Below are 15118 nucleotides of genomic sequence, written 5' to 3' on the forward strand. Positions count from 1 at the left end.
GACTATCTCAATACATGTTCCTTGGATCTCCACCGGGGTCGGAGCACCTCTCCGTTTACTAAAGTCCACCACCATCTCCTTGGTCTTCCCAGCATTAATCCTGAGCTGGTTCTGCTGGCACCATTCAACAAAATCCCGGTTTAAATCTCTGTATTCCCTATCGTCGCCATCAGTGATAAGGCCGCCTATAGCAGAGTCATCGGAGTACTTCTGTAAGTAACAGCTGGATGAGTTGTGCCTGAAGTCAGCAGTGTACAGTGTGAAGAGGAATGGGGCAAGAACTGTACCTTGTGGTGCCCCCGTACTACAGATCACAGTGTCAGACACACAGTCCTGGGCTCTCACATACTGAGGGCGGTTTGTCAGGTAGTCTAGGATCCAGTTGGACAGGTGATGGTCCACACCACCAAGGTCCAGCTTCTCCCTCAGTAGCTCTGGCTGAATGGTGTTGAACGCACTGGAGAAATCAAAGAACATTATTCTCACAGTGTTCCCGGGTTTCTCCAGGTGAGAGAGAGCTCTATGAAGAAGGTGGATGATGGCATCATCTACCCCAATGCCTGGCCGGTAGGCAAACTGGAGGGGGTCCAGAGCGGAGCTCACTAGGGGGCGTAGGTGTGTCAGGACCAGTCTCTCTAGGACCTTCATCAGGTGTGATGTCAGTGCTACAGGTCGGTAGTCATTGTAGCCCATCGGGTTGGGTTTCTTTGGGACTGGTACCACGCAAGATGTTTTCCACAGTTGAGGTACTACTCCCAGCTTCAGGCTCATATTGTACATGTGCGTTATAATACCACACAGCTGGTCACTGCACATTTTAAGAACTCTTGCGCTTATACCATCAAGTCCCCCCGCTTTGTTCGCTCTAATATTCTTCATTTCCTTACACACCTGAGACTCCTGCAGGATCAGATAGTCAGATTGCAGTTGACCGCAGTTCGGTGGGAGTTGGGTCTTGGTGTGTGAGGGGAGGGCGGTTGGCTGACATGCTGGTGGAGGGAGCATTTGCTTGGAGTCAAATCTATTGAAGAATAGATTAAGCTCGTTAAGCCACTTCCTGTCCCCTACTGTTCGGTGCCCTGTCTTTTCCTTGTGTCCTGAAATTGCCTTAAGGCTGTCCCACACCTCAGAGATTCTACCCTCCCCCATCTGTAGCTCCATCTTCCGCCTGTAGTTGGCTTTCCCTTCTCTGATCAATTGTCTTAGCTGTTTCTGAACCGCCCCCAGGCCATCTTTGTCCCCAGACCTAAAAATTCTCTTTTTTGCTTGAGGAGAGTTTTAATCTCAGAGTTAATCCATGGTTTGTTATTGGAGAAACACCTCACCTTCCTAGTTGGTACCGTGCTGTCCACACAGAAATTAATGTAGTCCGTTATGCAATGTGTGAGTCCCTCAATGTCCTCTGGAAATGAGTCTTGAAACACTTCCCATAAAGTTATATCAAAGCAGTCCCTTAGAGACTCGACACTTCCCTCTGACCAAATCTTCACGGTACGGGTAACCGCCGGTTCTCTGCGCACCAGTGGAATGTATGTGGGTCGCAGATGTACCAGGTTGTGATCTGATCTGCCTAGGGGTGGTAGGGCAGATGAGTTATATGCATCCCTTACATTGGCAAAGAGCAAGTCCAGCGTCTTGTCTCTTGTATGGCAGGTTACATACTGTGTGAAGCCTGGTAGAGTGGATGCTGAGACATGGTTGAAGTCTCCAGACACTAGGAGCAGGGCATGGGGGTGAGATGATTGCAGCTCACTCACAACAGCATGGAGGACTTCACAGGCAGCGTCAGCTTTAGCAGAGGGGGGGACATATGCAGCTAGTACGATAACATGTGATAGTTCCCTTGGCAGGTAAAAAGGTCTCATGCCCACGGCTAGCAGTTCAATATCCTTTCCACACAATTGTTTCTTAACCACAATATGTCCTGGATTACACCATCTTTCATTGACAAATATTGCAATTCCTCCGCCTATTCGCTTACCGCTCTCCAGTGTTCTGTCCGCCCGAAGAAGTTTGAAGCCCTCCACGGAGGCAAGTATGTCCGGAGTGATTTCAGTAAGCCAAGACTCTGTAAACAGCATCATACTGCACTCACGAAACTCCTGTTGATGTCTGGTCAGTGCTGTCAGTTCATCCATCTTATTCACAATTGATCTCACATTCCCCATAATGATGGACGGGATCACATGCTTTTTGCGTTTTTTTTCCTTCGCGTCTCAGTATGCCGGCTCGTTTTCCGCGTTTTCTAAGTTTCCTTATTAGTTCGTGGGGGATGGTAAGAGCATGCTTGTCCTGTAGCTTGTACAGCTTGTCCTGCAGCATGCTTCTAAGGTGTAATAGTGTCTCCTTAGTGTAAACCAGTCTTCCTTGTCTGTGTGGAGGCATGCTTCAGACAAAAAGGCTCAAAAAGGATTTCTTTATAAGAGTTTCTGCATCAAATTCCAGCCCATGGTAAGTTCTTATACTAATACTCCTTATAGTAATAGAAAAAAGTGAAGAAAAAAGGACGGGATAGAGAAAGATCAGTTTAGTTTTCAGCAGCTGTAAACACATGCAGCCACACACTAAAAAAAAAAATCCATAGCATCTGGCCGGATGTCAGTCAGCACTGCTGAAATCCTGCGCATGCACATTATGATTCAAGATGTGTCCGTGCGTTTTGCACATGTGCTACCTTAAAGTTCCGCCTTACATCCAGAAGAGAACAAGGGGAGGCAGTGTGAGAACAAAACTTGCAGGGGGTGCATGTGCAGGACACTCAGACACGCCCTGGACTACTGAAGGGATTTAGTGGGATGTAGCTGATGCTTACTGACGTCAGGCTGGATGATGTGGATCTTCCATTGCACAGGGGGCTGAGTAAATATACTGGATGGGCGTATTTAGTGGTGATGTGGCTGTGCTTGGGGAATGAAGACCACGCCTAGGGCCACTTTCAATGTGGCCTTGCAGCTGTTGCAGAACTACAACTACTATATGTTATTTATGTTATTAAATAATTTACCATTTTTTACTTCTAAATTTTTGTCCCTATTTTCTTCCTCTAAAACCTAGGTGTGTCTTATAGTCCGAAAAATACAGTAGTTCCCAGCATCAAACAGTCATGGCATCAGAGTTAAAGATGAGCAAATCTTGCAGTGTTTGTTTTGTAAGTGTCACTTAATATGGACAGTAAGTCTTCAGTAGGTGATACCTTTTTTAATGGCTAAAAAAGGTATCACCTACTGAAGACTTGCAAGTTTTTTGTTTTTTATATTTCATAACCTCTGGCTAACACGGTACAAAAACAAACATTTTCCTTACATTAATATTGACAGCAAATTAGTTTTGGACTGGATGAAGCTGGTGTAAATCAAATGTGCCCTAAAAAGTTTATTAGTCTTTGGGGTCTCTTAACCAGTTCCAGACCACTCATTGGCTTTATATGTCTGGGTGGTACACTCCTAAGCCTGCATGGACATACCCATATACCCATGCGGTGTTAAGCAGCTGCAGAAATGGGAAGCTGGGTTGTAACTACAGCTAGGGCTCCTATAGAGAAGACAGTATGGGAGTCGTCATGATGTGTCTCCCCTCCAGCGTGCAGTGAAGTGATCCGCTGAGAACCTAGAACAGTAAAAGCTCCAGGTTTTTATAGGCCTTTGGGTGACAGAGCCTCAGTGGGCCCCCTTGTGGAGGAGGCGGGGGAGTCGGGACACTGCACGTCGCAGATGAAGTGAGTGACGTCACGCAGGAGAGTGGCGTCACCAACGCCATACCACCTAACTTTTGAAGAGTAGAAAGAGGGATAAAATATGCGGCGCTGCCCACTTTTATGTTGACTCCGCCCATTCTCATTCATTTTTCGTGTGCTCCCACACAGTATAATCCTCCTACAGTCACCCGTAAATTATATGCCCCCCTCCATCTCTCCCCCACTTTCATATACACCCTTCCTCTGCCCCCAGTTTCATGTCCCCACTCCATCTCTGTCCCCAGTTTCATGCCATTCTCCGCCCTTCATCTGTCCACAGTTTCATGTCCCCCTGTCTCTGCCCCAGTGTCATGCCGTTCCCACCCCCTTCATCTGCCCCAGTGCCATGCCGTTCTCCCCCCTCATCTGCCCCAGTGTCATGCCGTTCTCCCCCCTCATCTGCCCCAGTGTCATGCCATTCTCCCCCCCCCATCTGCCCCAGTGTCATGCCATTCTCCCCCCCGTCATCTCCCCCAGTGTCATGCCTTTCCCCCCTTCATCTGCCCCAGTGTCATGCCGTTCTCTCCCCCCCATCTTCCCCAGTGTCATGCCATTCTCCCCTCCCTTCGTCTGCCCCAGTGTCATGCCATTCTCCCCCCCTCATCTGCCCCAGTGTCATGCCGTTCCCCCCCTTCATCTGCCCCAGTGTCATGCTGTCCCCCCCCTTAATTGCCCCAGTGTCATGCTGTTCTCCCCCTCTCCTTCATTTTCCCCCCAGTTTCATGGGCCACCTTCATTATGTTCCACCTTAATGTTTAACACAAAAAACAAACGAACACTTACACTCATCTTCCATCGCTCCCCCGCCGCTCCTCTCTCTGCTCTCTCACTCCATTCACATAGTTGTAGGCGCGATGTGACGTCAACACATCGTGCCTACACACGTCGAAGCCGGCCCACAGCTGTGTGGGGCGCACAATATAGAAAAAAAAAAAAAAGAATGTAACATATTTTTTGCCATGAAAAGTTATGCCTCTAGTACAGAGATTCATTTATTTCACAATATGTAAATGGGGAATCTGAAGCACTGAGGGCAGCTCTGTTGTCCCAAAGTTCTATGCCCCATACCGCTCTATTGCATTACAAACGGATACAGGTGGACCCTATTGCCCATAATGGGTTCCAATGTTTTCAAACTGAAAGCAACGGAGAGAAAAGGTGGATTCTGTGACAGAGTCTAGACTCCAGCACAGATGTGAACTAGATTTTCCAAAGTATCTAATACTGTTTGAAAATCTGGCATACTTTTAGACTGTCTAGTTGAACTTTACACCATTTACTAGTGATGAGTGAGTAGTATTCGATCGAATACCTCGCTGGCATAGGAATGCGTGTAATCGGCCGAACACCAAGGGGTTAAACGCACTGAATATTCGAAGCGTTTAACCCCTTGGTGTTTGGCCGATTACACGCATTCCTATGCCGGCGAGGTATTCGATCGAATACTATTTGCTCATCACTACCATTTACTAATTTGCTTAGTTTGCAACACAATTTTGGCACTATGGTTGAAATTTTGGCACAATTTCTTTCTCATAGTTTACAATATTAGGCTATTCCCCTTTTTAACAAGTGCCATCCACATTCTGAATGCAAACTATGCGAAAGTGACTAAAACATATAGAAAATGAGGCGTAAGGCACGCACACCAGTGTTTGGCGCAAATTATATCAGAATTGCGGTGCCTGTTTATTATCTTCCCCCCTGTGTGCTAGCGCTCTAAAAACGGTGAGCTATCTTATGTGCTACCCTGTCTCCTGAGTCTTATTCCTTACCATCATGGCCACCCAAACCACCGTCAGGCTCAGGGAGGCTTACTACCATTTAGATGTTCCCTGGAGAACACGACTACCACCAATGGACACCCCACAGGCCCCCACAGGCCCCCTCAGCTCTGCACTAGTCTAGAAGTAGAATATGGAAGGATCTGGTTGAGATGTCTACCACCAACCACTGCCCTCTGCTGCAACTCCAGACCACCGGAGACAACCGTCCAAGTGTTCTCCAAGACGGCCTCGTCCAGGGACATACAGACCACCACACACATAGAAAATTGCCTTTTATTGCAGATAGATGATTTTATCTATGCTCATGTGAACTCAGCCCTAGGACTCAGGGAGATGATGTGACCCAATTCTTGTTCAGGGGTCAAAGAAAGGAGCATCTAAGACTCAGACAGGGACAAAAGGGACTTGGATGTAAAATAGCGTCTCCATAGGAAGGTGACATGGGAGCCATGTTACATGTACATGGGCACAACACAACGTGACGTTAAGGATCTTGCTCATGGATGACGAGAACGATGATGACATCCCCTTACATGTTCTTCACACATCCTGTAGGGGGAGACGTTGCCTCAAATCGCTTGAAGACCCCCGCTCTCGTTCTATGCTTCCATGGTAACATCCCCACCCCTGAGTGAGCGCCCAGCTTTGAGTCTGCGCAGCCGGCTTGTCAGTGCGCCTGCGCGGGTTAAACCTCAGTCATACCGTGTGTCCCGGGCGCCGCCGGCGGAGTCTCCGTAGGACACGATTTGAGCTGTGCTTGGAGCCCGAGACCGGACTTACAACCATGGCGCAGATTTTACCTATTCGGTTCCAGGAGCACTTTCAGGTAAATAGGCAATTTCTGAGAATGGAGGAGAAAGGGTCATTAGAATAAGGAGAGCAGGGCTCAGTGCAGTAATGGTGAATAGCGGATTTTTGGAGGAGGAGGAGGATGATGATGATGATGCGAGCTGGAGGGGAGCGGAGCAGACTGGGAACGTAAAATCTGTGAGACAAGTGAATCAGCAAATGCCCTTGGTGCTAGGCTTTACATTGGGGCACTGTTTCTTCGTGGGCAGTATAGGGTTAACTGATGTATTATTTTAGGGGAGGAGTTAATGGCTCTTGTGCCCCCCTGTGATGTATGTATAGAGCTATTGGTGCCATAGGCTTGCTGTTTCTCCATACTGTGCCAGGTCTGTAGATGTGGGCCTGCCATAGCTCATCTGCCTTCAATCCCTATAATAAATGGCTGGTTCTTTCATTTACCGCTGTCCGTCTTGTAATACAGCCCCTGATGTTTGTGTGTCCCCCAGTTTTGGCCTACACGGTTATGTGAAAGCTGCGGCTAATGCAGATGTGCAGATCCCCCCCCCCCCACCTCTTAGGGTTATTGATTTCCAGCAGTGAGGAGGAAGGAGGGGTTCTGTGTGCAGGGGCGTCCCCTCACCACCATCGCTGGGTATCAGCAGAGAGACAGATTTTGGATGGATTACCACTGCCCATGATGACACAAATGTCATCCACTTGTATGAAGAGATCACAGTACATTGTAATCATTCATTGTCGGCACATTCGTCAGATGTCTTCTTCCCGGCCTTCAGGGCTTCCCACCGGAATTGGTGGCAGAAAACTCATTCATCCTTGTACTCTGTAGTCATTACAGCATGCCGAGCAATAAGATTAAATTGGAATCCACTAAAATTATGCGTCTTGTCTGTTCTCCTTCATTGGACACTTTATGGCAGCCCAGTACTGAAGAGGTTAATCTAAAAATGTAAAAAATGCCAAAATGAATGGAAAGCAGGAAGTGAGATCTCACCCTCCAACCTTTCCTGTAATGGAGGGTCTGGAAGTGTCAGATCATCCCCCTCCTCTTTTAGTATTGGTGGGGAATGAACTGGAAGACTCTAAAGACTGCTGCACTTCTGGAGATGGGCCTTGCCTACATGTATACCCATAAGAAGAAGGGCTATGTCCGTGCAGATGACACAGTCTCCCGCTGTTCTATTAGAATTGTGAGCAAGTTAGCCAAGGTCAGGAGGAAATGGAAGACTTCTGTCAAGAATATCTGCTGTGTTAATACCTATGCTGTGCCTGGCTAACTGCAAAGCTGCAGAGGTCTGAGTCATTGAGTTGCGTTTTATATGGCGTTGCAAGATTGTTCTCTAGTGTGAACCATATGCACAAAATCTGCGCAGAATTATGTGAAGATGTGTTAGCAAGTGCTGGAGCATGCTTACTGAAATGTAAAGTGATATTGCAAAATGAATAAAATCTAAATCCAATGGTTAACTTTGTGATCTACAAATGGCCAACCAGTAGTGTGCTCAAGAATCTTTGTACATAACATAGACCAGTCCATTGAGTCACCTATATCTGCTAAATGTGACAAAGGATGAGTGATTTAACCTGGCAGTACACGACACGTTATTTGTGCCGAAAATTCACAGTTTAATACACTAGCATTTAAGTGAATGAGGTTTTCCCAATCTCATGTGCATGATTTTCAAGTGGAAGTTTGCCTATGGTGCAGATTGATTTTTACTATGAATTTAGCAGCATAATCCACATCAAAATTCTGCATGTGGATTTTTCATGGATCTTGTAGTGAAAATTCTCAGCAAACACTTTCACATGTGCATGTAGCCTAAAGGTCACTTATTGGTTTAGTCAGGACTTGGGTAACCAGCATACAAGCAAGATGAATTCCAAAACCTAATTTGGTGTTGCTTTACCAAATCTAACATGGATAAGTACTGATTGAACTTCAGCTACTCTTACTCCCCCCTTCCCACAGCTGTAGGACTGCTTCATTCAGATGATGATGGAGGCCAGTTGGACCCCACTGCTCTGCAACTTATCCCCTATGTGGATAGGGGAAAAGTTGCTATTGTGCGCACCCCTTAATAGAATTTGTGCACCTCACTAGTAACCCTAGAGCAGTGGTCAGCAACCTTCAGCTGCTATGGAACTAAAACTCCCAACATGGTTCACTTCCATGGGCGTTTAAAGAACAGAAGAGCAAGTATGCATGCTGGGAGTTGTAGTTTTACAACCAATGGAGTGCTGAAGGTTGCCTACCCCTGTCCTAGAGAGTCTTAGGCAGCTTTCATTATTCATAGGGTATGTCCACATGGGGCAACTGTGCTGTATATTTGCCATTCACATTTTAGTGGGAAGTAAACTTGCATCACATTAAGGTACCAAATCTCCTTCACATGCTGCAGAAAAAAGTCCTAGTGGAATTGGTGCAAAAAAAAAAAAAAAGAGAAAAATATTTATTAGACTATATAAATCTGCAGTATGTTAGTTTAAGTTGCAGATTTTCACTACAGATTTCACTCTTTCACCATAAGTCACCATCTTGAGATTGGGTTTGTAGTGTTACTTTGACAAGATCCCAACAACAGAAATCTAAGTTTCATCAGTTCATGGCTAAGGCCCCATGTAGCAGGCCGTACAGAAAAACCATGGCGGAAACGCATCATTGTTTTTCCCACAACACTTTTCACAGAACTTTTAGCTTCAACTATACCTAGAAGGAAACTGCCGGCATTTCCGCGGACATGACAGTTTTGGAAATTGCAGCATTTCAGCTGCACATATTTTTCTGCAATGTGTGAATGGGATTGGCTAAAATCCCATCCACTTTGCAGTGATTGTAAAACAAAAACTTTTGCTGCGTCATTTACGCCACATGGGGCCCCAGCCTATAGAAGGAAACCGTTAGCGTGGAACTTCTGTTTTTTTACATCTGTGTTTAGCTTAATTCTAGATGGAAACCAGCTACAAAACATATGTGAACAAAGCCTTACTTTGGGTGCTTTTACACTTGTATTTGTTTTTCTGGTCTGCCGTAGAAAAAGAATAGACTGAACAATTATAATCGGATCCATCTAATTGTGGATAACAACAGATCCTGAGAACCCCATTGAACATAATGTGGTCTGTTAGGAATCTAGTTTTCAAAGTTGCATTACCAAACAAAAAAAAGTAGTGCTTGTAGAACAATTTTAGACTGAGGCTTCACATTGCAGAGACGCAGCTTTTTTTTTTCTTTTTTTTTTTGCAGCAGATTTTGTTGCGTTTTTCTTGAGTCAAGAATGGCTACAAAAGGAATGGGAACTCTATAAAAAGTTCTTATACTTCTACCTTCTGCTCAATCTACTCCTGGCTATGGCTCAAAAAACTGCAACAAAATCTGCTTTTTTTAAAAAAAAGCTGCATTTCCGCAATGTGGGGCCTCAGCCTAAGTCCTCGTTCATATCTACGTTGGTACTTCGTCTGAGGGAGTCCGCATGAGGATCCCCGGAACGGAATACCGAACGCAACTGCAAGCGGTGTGCCAGTGAAAGCACACTGCCCCATAGACGATAATGGGGTCTGTGTGCTTGCTGCCAGATCATGCGGACAGGAAAGTAGTTCACAATCTACTTTCCTACATGCATGATTCTTGCGGGCAGCGAGCACACGGACCCCATTATAGTCTGTGGGGTCCTGTGCTTTTACTGCACACCGCTTGCAGTTTCGTTTGGTATTCCGTTCAGGGGGCTCCTCATGCGGACTCCCCAAACGGAATACTGAATGTAGATGTGAATGAAGGGCAAGACAGATTCTGCAATTGACATTGTTGACTTGCTTGTGACCATAGTCTTATTTTGTTCTAGAAGTATCATTATTCTATGTATCATTGCAGTGGACACCGAGTATTGTCAGGTGGAATGTGATTTTGTATCAAAAGTGTAGTCTGACCATTGAACAGCCTATATAATCATGTTAGTAAATGTTTTCCTTTACGTTCAGCTGAATTTCTATTAGTAAGCTTGTATGATTTTGGGAGCTTCCAGTATTCTACCTATAGAGCAGCAAATTAAAAAGCATCTGTCTTTCCACAGGCTGTAATCCTTATGGAGTATCATTGAAAGTCTATAGGAAACCATAATCTATAAGGAGGTTATCCAGCTTCCAGAAATTATCTATAAATACAACCACAGCAGTTCTAAATTTTCCTTGTACAGCCTTTTCTTGGCTTTATTTTACTTGAGACTCCTTGTATCACTGTTATTTATGTGCATTGAATTTGTGAATAAACTACAGTTCCCATGATGCATCTGCCTGTTCTCACTCTCTATGTTTGCTGCTCACATGGGGATGGGAGGGAGCGATCTTCCAAATGAAACATCACAGTATCATGTGACCTCAGATGTGGGAGTGATTTATTACCTGTAATTTCATTGGAGGGGAGAGCAAGCAGCTACATCATACGAAACATTAGTTTGTTGACAGATTTGCAGATATTATTTGGAAGCTGGATAACCCATTTAAAGGAGTAACACTAGGTTCGTACCTGCATTCATGTTTCCGTTCAGGGGGGTCCGCTTGGGGACCCCTGAATGGAAACCTAATCTGCTTTAAAAAAGCGGTTACCTTCGGAAACCCGCAGTCCCTATAGACTATAATTGGATCTGCCAGGGTTCCATCTGAAAAGAGGCAGGAAATGCGGAGATAAAAATGCTGCTTGCAGGACTTTTCTCTCCACATTTTTAAAGCAGAATGGAGAACGGGAGACCGGGAGCAAGTGTGAACCTAGCTTTATCCAGTTTTTAGCATTGATGGCCAGTCCTTAGGCTGGTCTTACACGACCGTAATGCATTTGCGGTCCGCAAGTTGCTGATCAGCAACACTAGTTGCTGATCATCAACTTACACTCCGCAGATGTCCGTGAGCTGCCGCACTCGCCCATAGAGTTCTATGGGCAAGTCCGTGCAGTGCCATGAATTGCGGCCATTGTGGACATGTTCCAAAAAGTGCGGACCTTGGTTGCGGCCCGGCACACCACGGATAAAATATCCGGTGATGTACGACGCCGCATTGACTATAATGTGTCCGCAAATGGTCCCCAATTGAAAACCCTCATTTGTGGACCATTTGCGGACTTAAACTACGGTCGTGTAAGACCAGCCTTAGGATAGGTTATCAATATTAGATCCGTAGGGGTCCTGGTTTTTAGGAACACCTGTATACAGATGGTACATATTTCAGTAATGATTACATATCACAAGCTGCGTTGCTCACTTGCTGTACAAGCTGTAGCCATGAGTGTAGGTAATGCAGCGCTGTCCCATAGATTTTAATGTGCGGCGAGTTAGCAGCATGGCTTGCAATATGTAAACTCTCAGTACAGAGAAGTGGTTGTTTTGTGTGTTCGCATTTCTTCTGGCCCCAAATTGTCAGAAACCCAACAATACACATAGAAAGGTGCACATATGGCCAGAAATTACAAGGCGGCTGACAGCCATACTACTTTTAGTGGACATATGATGTTCCTGATAATCTTAGAAAGCACATGAACCTGCTTATCTTAGTGTGCTGTGTGGTGTTGATCATGAAAAATGGAACAACCTTTTTTTTTTTTTCATTACCATTACATTTCTATGTCTCTGGGTCTGTGAAAAATGAACAGAACACTGCTAGCATCTGTCTGTTGTCCATGATTTTCACAGACCAATAGGTTTTAATAGAGCTCTGTAGTCTGCAAAATGGACCAAAATAGAGCATGTCTCCTTAAAGTCAATGGGTAGGCATGCAGATAATTCTGCACTATCCGGCCTGTCATCTGTATGCCAGTGCAAGTGAGCCACGGGATAAATTTAAAGATCAAAAAAGAGGAAAGTAAGGAAAAGGGAAAAAAATGGGGGGGGGAGGCACGAAATGATACTAATGGGATCTTTGCAAGCAGGGCTGTAGAGTTGGAGTCTGAGTAAAAAAAAATAAAAAGCAACCATAGTTTAAAAATTTGATTCATTATTTTTATTTATATTATACAATGATTAATATTGTATAATTAGAAGCATAGTTTATTTCATATTTATCAGAACATGTTTGTTTTTGTACCGTGTTAGCCAGTGGGTATGAAATATAAAAAACAAAAAACTTTAGAGTCTTCAGTAGATGATACCTTTTTTAATGGCTTTCATTATGAGTTAGCCAATAAAAAAAATTATCATCTACTGAAGACTCAAGTTTTTTGTTTTTTATATTTGATAGATTTGTAATGAATTAGAGGATCTTTACTGCTGCTGTCTGACCATGGCTGTCAGCCAATTGTGAAGAAGTCTGAGTCTGTGATTTAGCCTTCTTTCTCCATATGCCAGTAGTATCTGATAGATGCAGGTTCTCACTTCTTGGAACCCTTACCTATCTCTAAAATTAGACCACTCCCCCGTATTTGTGCCCTACAACTTACCCAGCTGCAACTCTGCTGAAAAGACTCTCTGTTATGGTCAGGCTTCTTGGAAACCCTATAGCTCAGAGCTACACTGTTTCTGGAATTCCCAATAATCTCTATGGGAGTTACAGAAATCGTGTAGCTCTGAGCCACACTGTTTCCATAAAGCCCGACCAGATGGATGTGGGTCACACCTCACTTCCTGCATCCAATCCAATGTTGTTCAAGAACAGTTTTCATATCTGTAAAGTTCCTGGAGAAACCATTTGACTGTGGTTGCAGCTAAGGGTGGTATTAGTGTCAGTACCGAGAATTCACCTGACATGGTTCATGTGATAGTCACGCTGACAAGTCATGTGGCTCTGATTTAAAGCTCTTGTATTAGAAGTCTGGAGAACGGCACGTTCAGCACACATAATGCTGTATTTTGTATCGGAGCACAAATTGATGGAAATAGTATAGGAACAAATAAGATTTGTCAGGTGAATAAATGGGAGAATTACATATAAAACATGATCAGAGTTGATTTATTTATTAAAATTTATACTTTTTCTAGTTTGCATTCTTGTTCCAGCTTGTTGTGCATTCTTTAGCCAAGCTTTATTATGCAGATGTTCAATATCTATAAAAATTGTTTCAGCGCACACCAAGCTGCGAACATGTCCTGATGCAGCATATTGGTCTGTAAGAAATTACTGCAGTAAAAGCTGATGTTTTGCATAGATTTCTATTGCTGGTCCACAAATGTTTGCAAATGAATACGTAATGTTTGATGAATTTCAACAATTCCTGGAACTTAGCAAGATGGTAGGTCAGTATGGCTATATGGCTTAGGCTGGTGTTATTAGTCCAGTATTCTTAAATATTAACATAACATGTTTACTTGCGGTTGCTCATAATGATCAGATCATCAATAATCTTTCACCCGATAGTGTTTTTTCCAGTGTTGACCCCATGGGAGAGGCTAGATTTGGTTAAAAAAAAAAAACAAACAATCAATCATATAGCCTCGAACCAAACTAAAGTTTTGTTTTTTGTTACTATGATGAGGTCAACATAATAAATTAATTTTGTTTTGGAAGCAAAATTAGATTTGCTGAGAAATAATCTAAATGCTAGAAATAACTTTGTAGTTTTTGATAATTCTCCTCTGCTGAAGTCACTTAGGATGCAGGAGTCATACTTGTTAAAGGTTTTGGCACATCCAGTTGCTCTTTTTACTGTTCCTATACTTTGAAACAATAGTTCCTCATGGGAACGAAATGGCCTGAACGCAGATGTGAACCAAACCATAGATGATCTTAGTATGAGGCACTCCTAGAATAGCCACCTTTGAACAAAGGGGAGTACTGCTTGGTTAAGGTAGCTATGATGTTCTCCTGAACAGCTACCATTCTGTTACTCCATCAATCCGTGTGTGCGCTTGGAATTAGGACAAGGTATATATTACAAAATTGCAAAAGGTACCTGCGTTTTCATGAAAAGTTGAAATATGTGTAGGACCTTGCTGGGGAGTCTATACTATGACTGTATAAGCATTCATACATGGTGTCCTATCAGTTTTTCTGCTGCTGGTATCCCCATTATGGCTGCAGCACAGTTTACATATCTCTTTCAGGGGCATTTACAATAAGGAGCAGTCTGCTCCCCTCTCCATTACTGAAAAGGGGCGTTCACACTACCGTCGGTGTCCGACAGGTAGTGTCCGCTCCTAGTGTCCGCTCAAAATCTGGCACGGACATTAGTAGCGGACACTAGCTGTGTCCGTGTCACTTGTCATTTATTTAAATGGGCATCAGGTGCGTTCTTTTGCACTCCGTGCCCTTCCTTCCCTGTCCGCAAGTGAAGATGTCCGACTTCTCAAGCGGACAGAAAAACCCTACATGTCGGGTTTTTCTGTCCGCTTGAGAAGTCGGACATCTTTACATGCGGACAGGGAAGGAAGGGCACGGAGTGCAAAAGAACGCACCCGATGCCCATTTAAATAAATGACAGGTGTTACGGACTCAGCTAGTGTCCGCTGCTAATGTCCGTGCCAGATTTTGAGCGGACACTACATGTCGGACACCGACGGTAGTGTGAACGCCCCCATAGTGTTCTGCCATTTGCTAGGAGTAACTGTACTAGCAAGCAAATAGCTGAGAAAAGCACAAATGACCATTATATAGAAGATCCACAAACACTGTATTGCAAATACATTCACGTACAACACAGGAGTAAAATAACAATCTGGAAGTATGTTCAGCAAAGCTGCTTAGTGTCTGTGAATAATATCCCATCTGTAACCACACAAGCCAGAAGTAGATACAAGTACATAGAAAACTTTTTCTTACAATATAAGGGAGCCTTCACACGGAGTTTACGCTCCGCTCATTCAGACACGTAAAC

General features: G+C 44.3%; 1 protein-coding gene across 1 annotated transcript in view; it reads left to right on the forward strand.

Moving 5' to 3' along the window:
• The first annotated feature begins 6209 nt into the window (after positions 1 to 6209).
• The window catches only part of LOC142204223 (clathrin heavy chain 1-like), a 69953-nt gene continuing 61044 nt past the window's right edge, over positions 6210 to 15118 (forward strand). Inside the window, exon 1 of the mRNA XM_075275536.1 lies at positions 6210 to 6346. Coding sequence (XP_075131637.1) covers positions 6305 to 6346 — 42 coding nt within the window. The 5' untranslated portion in view covers positions 6210 to 6304. The remainder of the gene's footprint in view (positions 6347 to 15118) is intronic.

Source organism: Leptodactylus fuscus, chromosome 1 (assembly GCF_031893055.1).
Source record: "Leptodactylus fuscus isolate aLepFus1 chromosome 1, aLepFus1.hap2, whole genome shotgun sequence".
NCBI lineage: Eukaryota > Metazoa > Chordata > Amphibia > Anura > Leptodactylidae > Leptodactylus > Leptodactylus fuscus.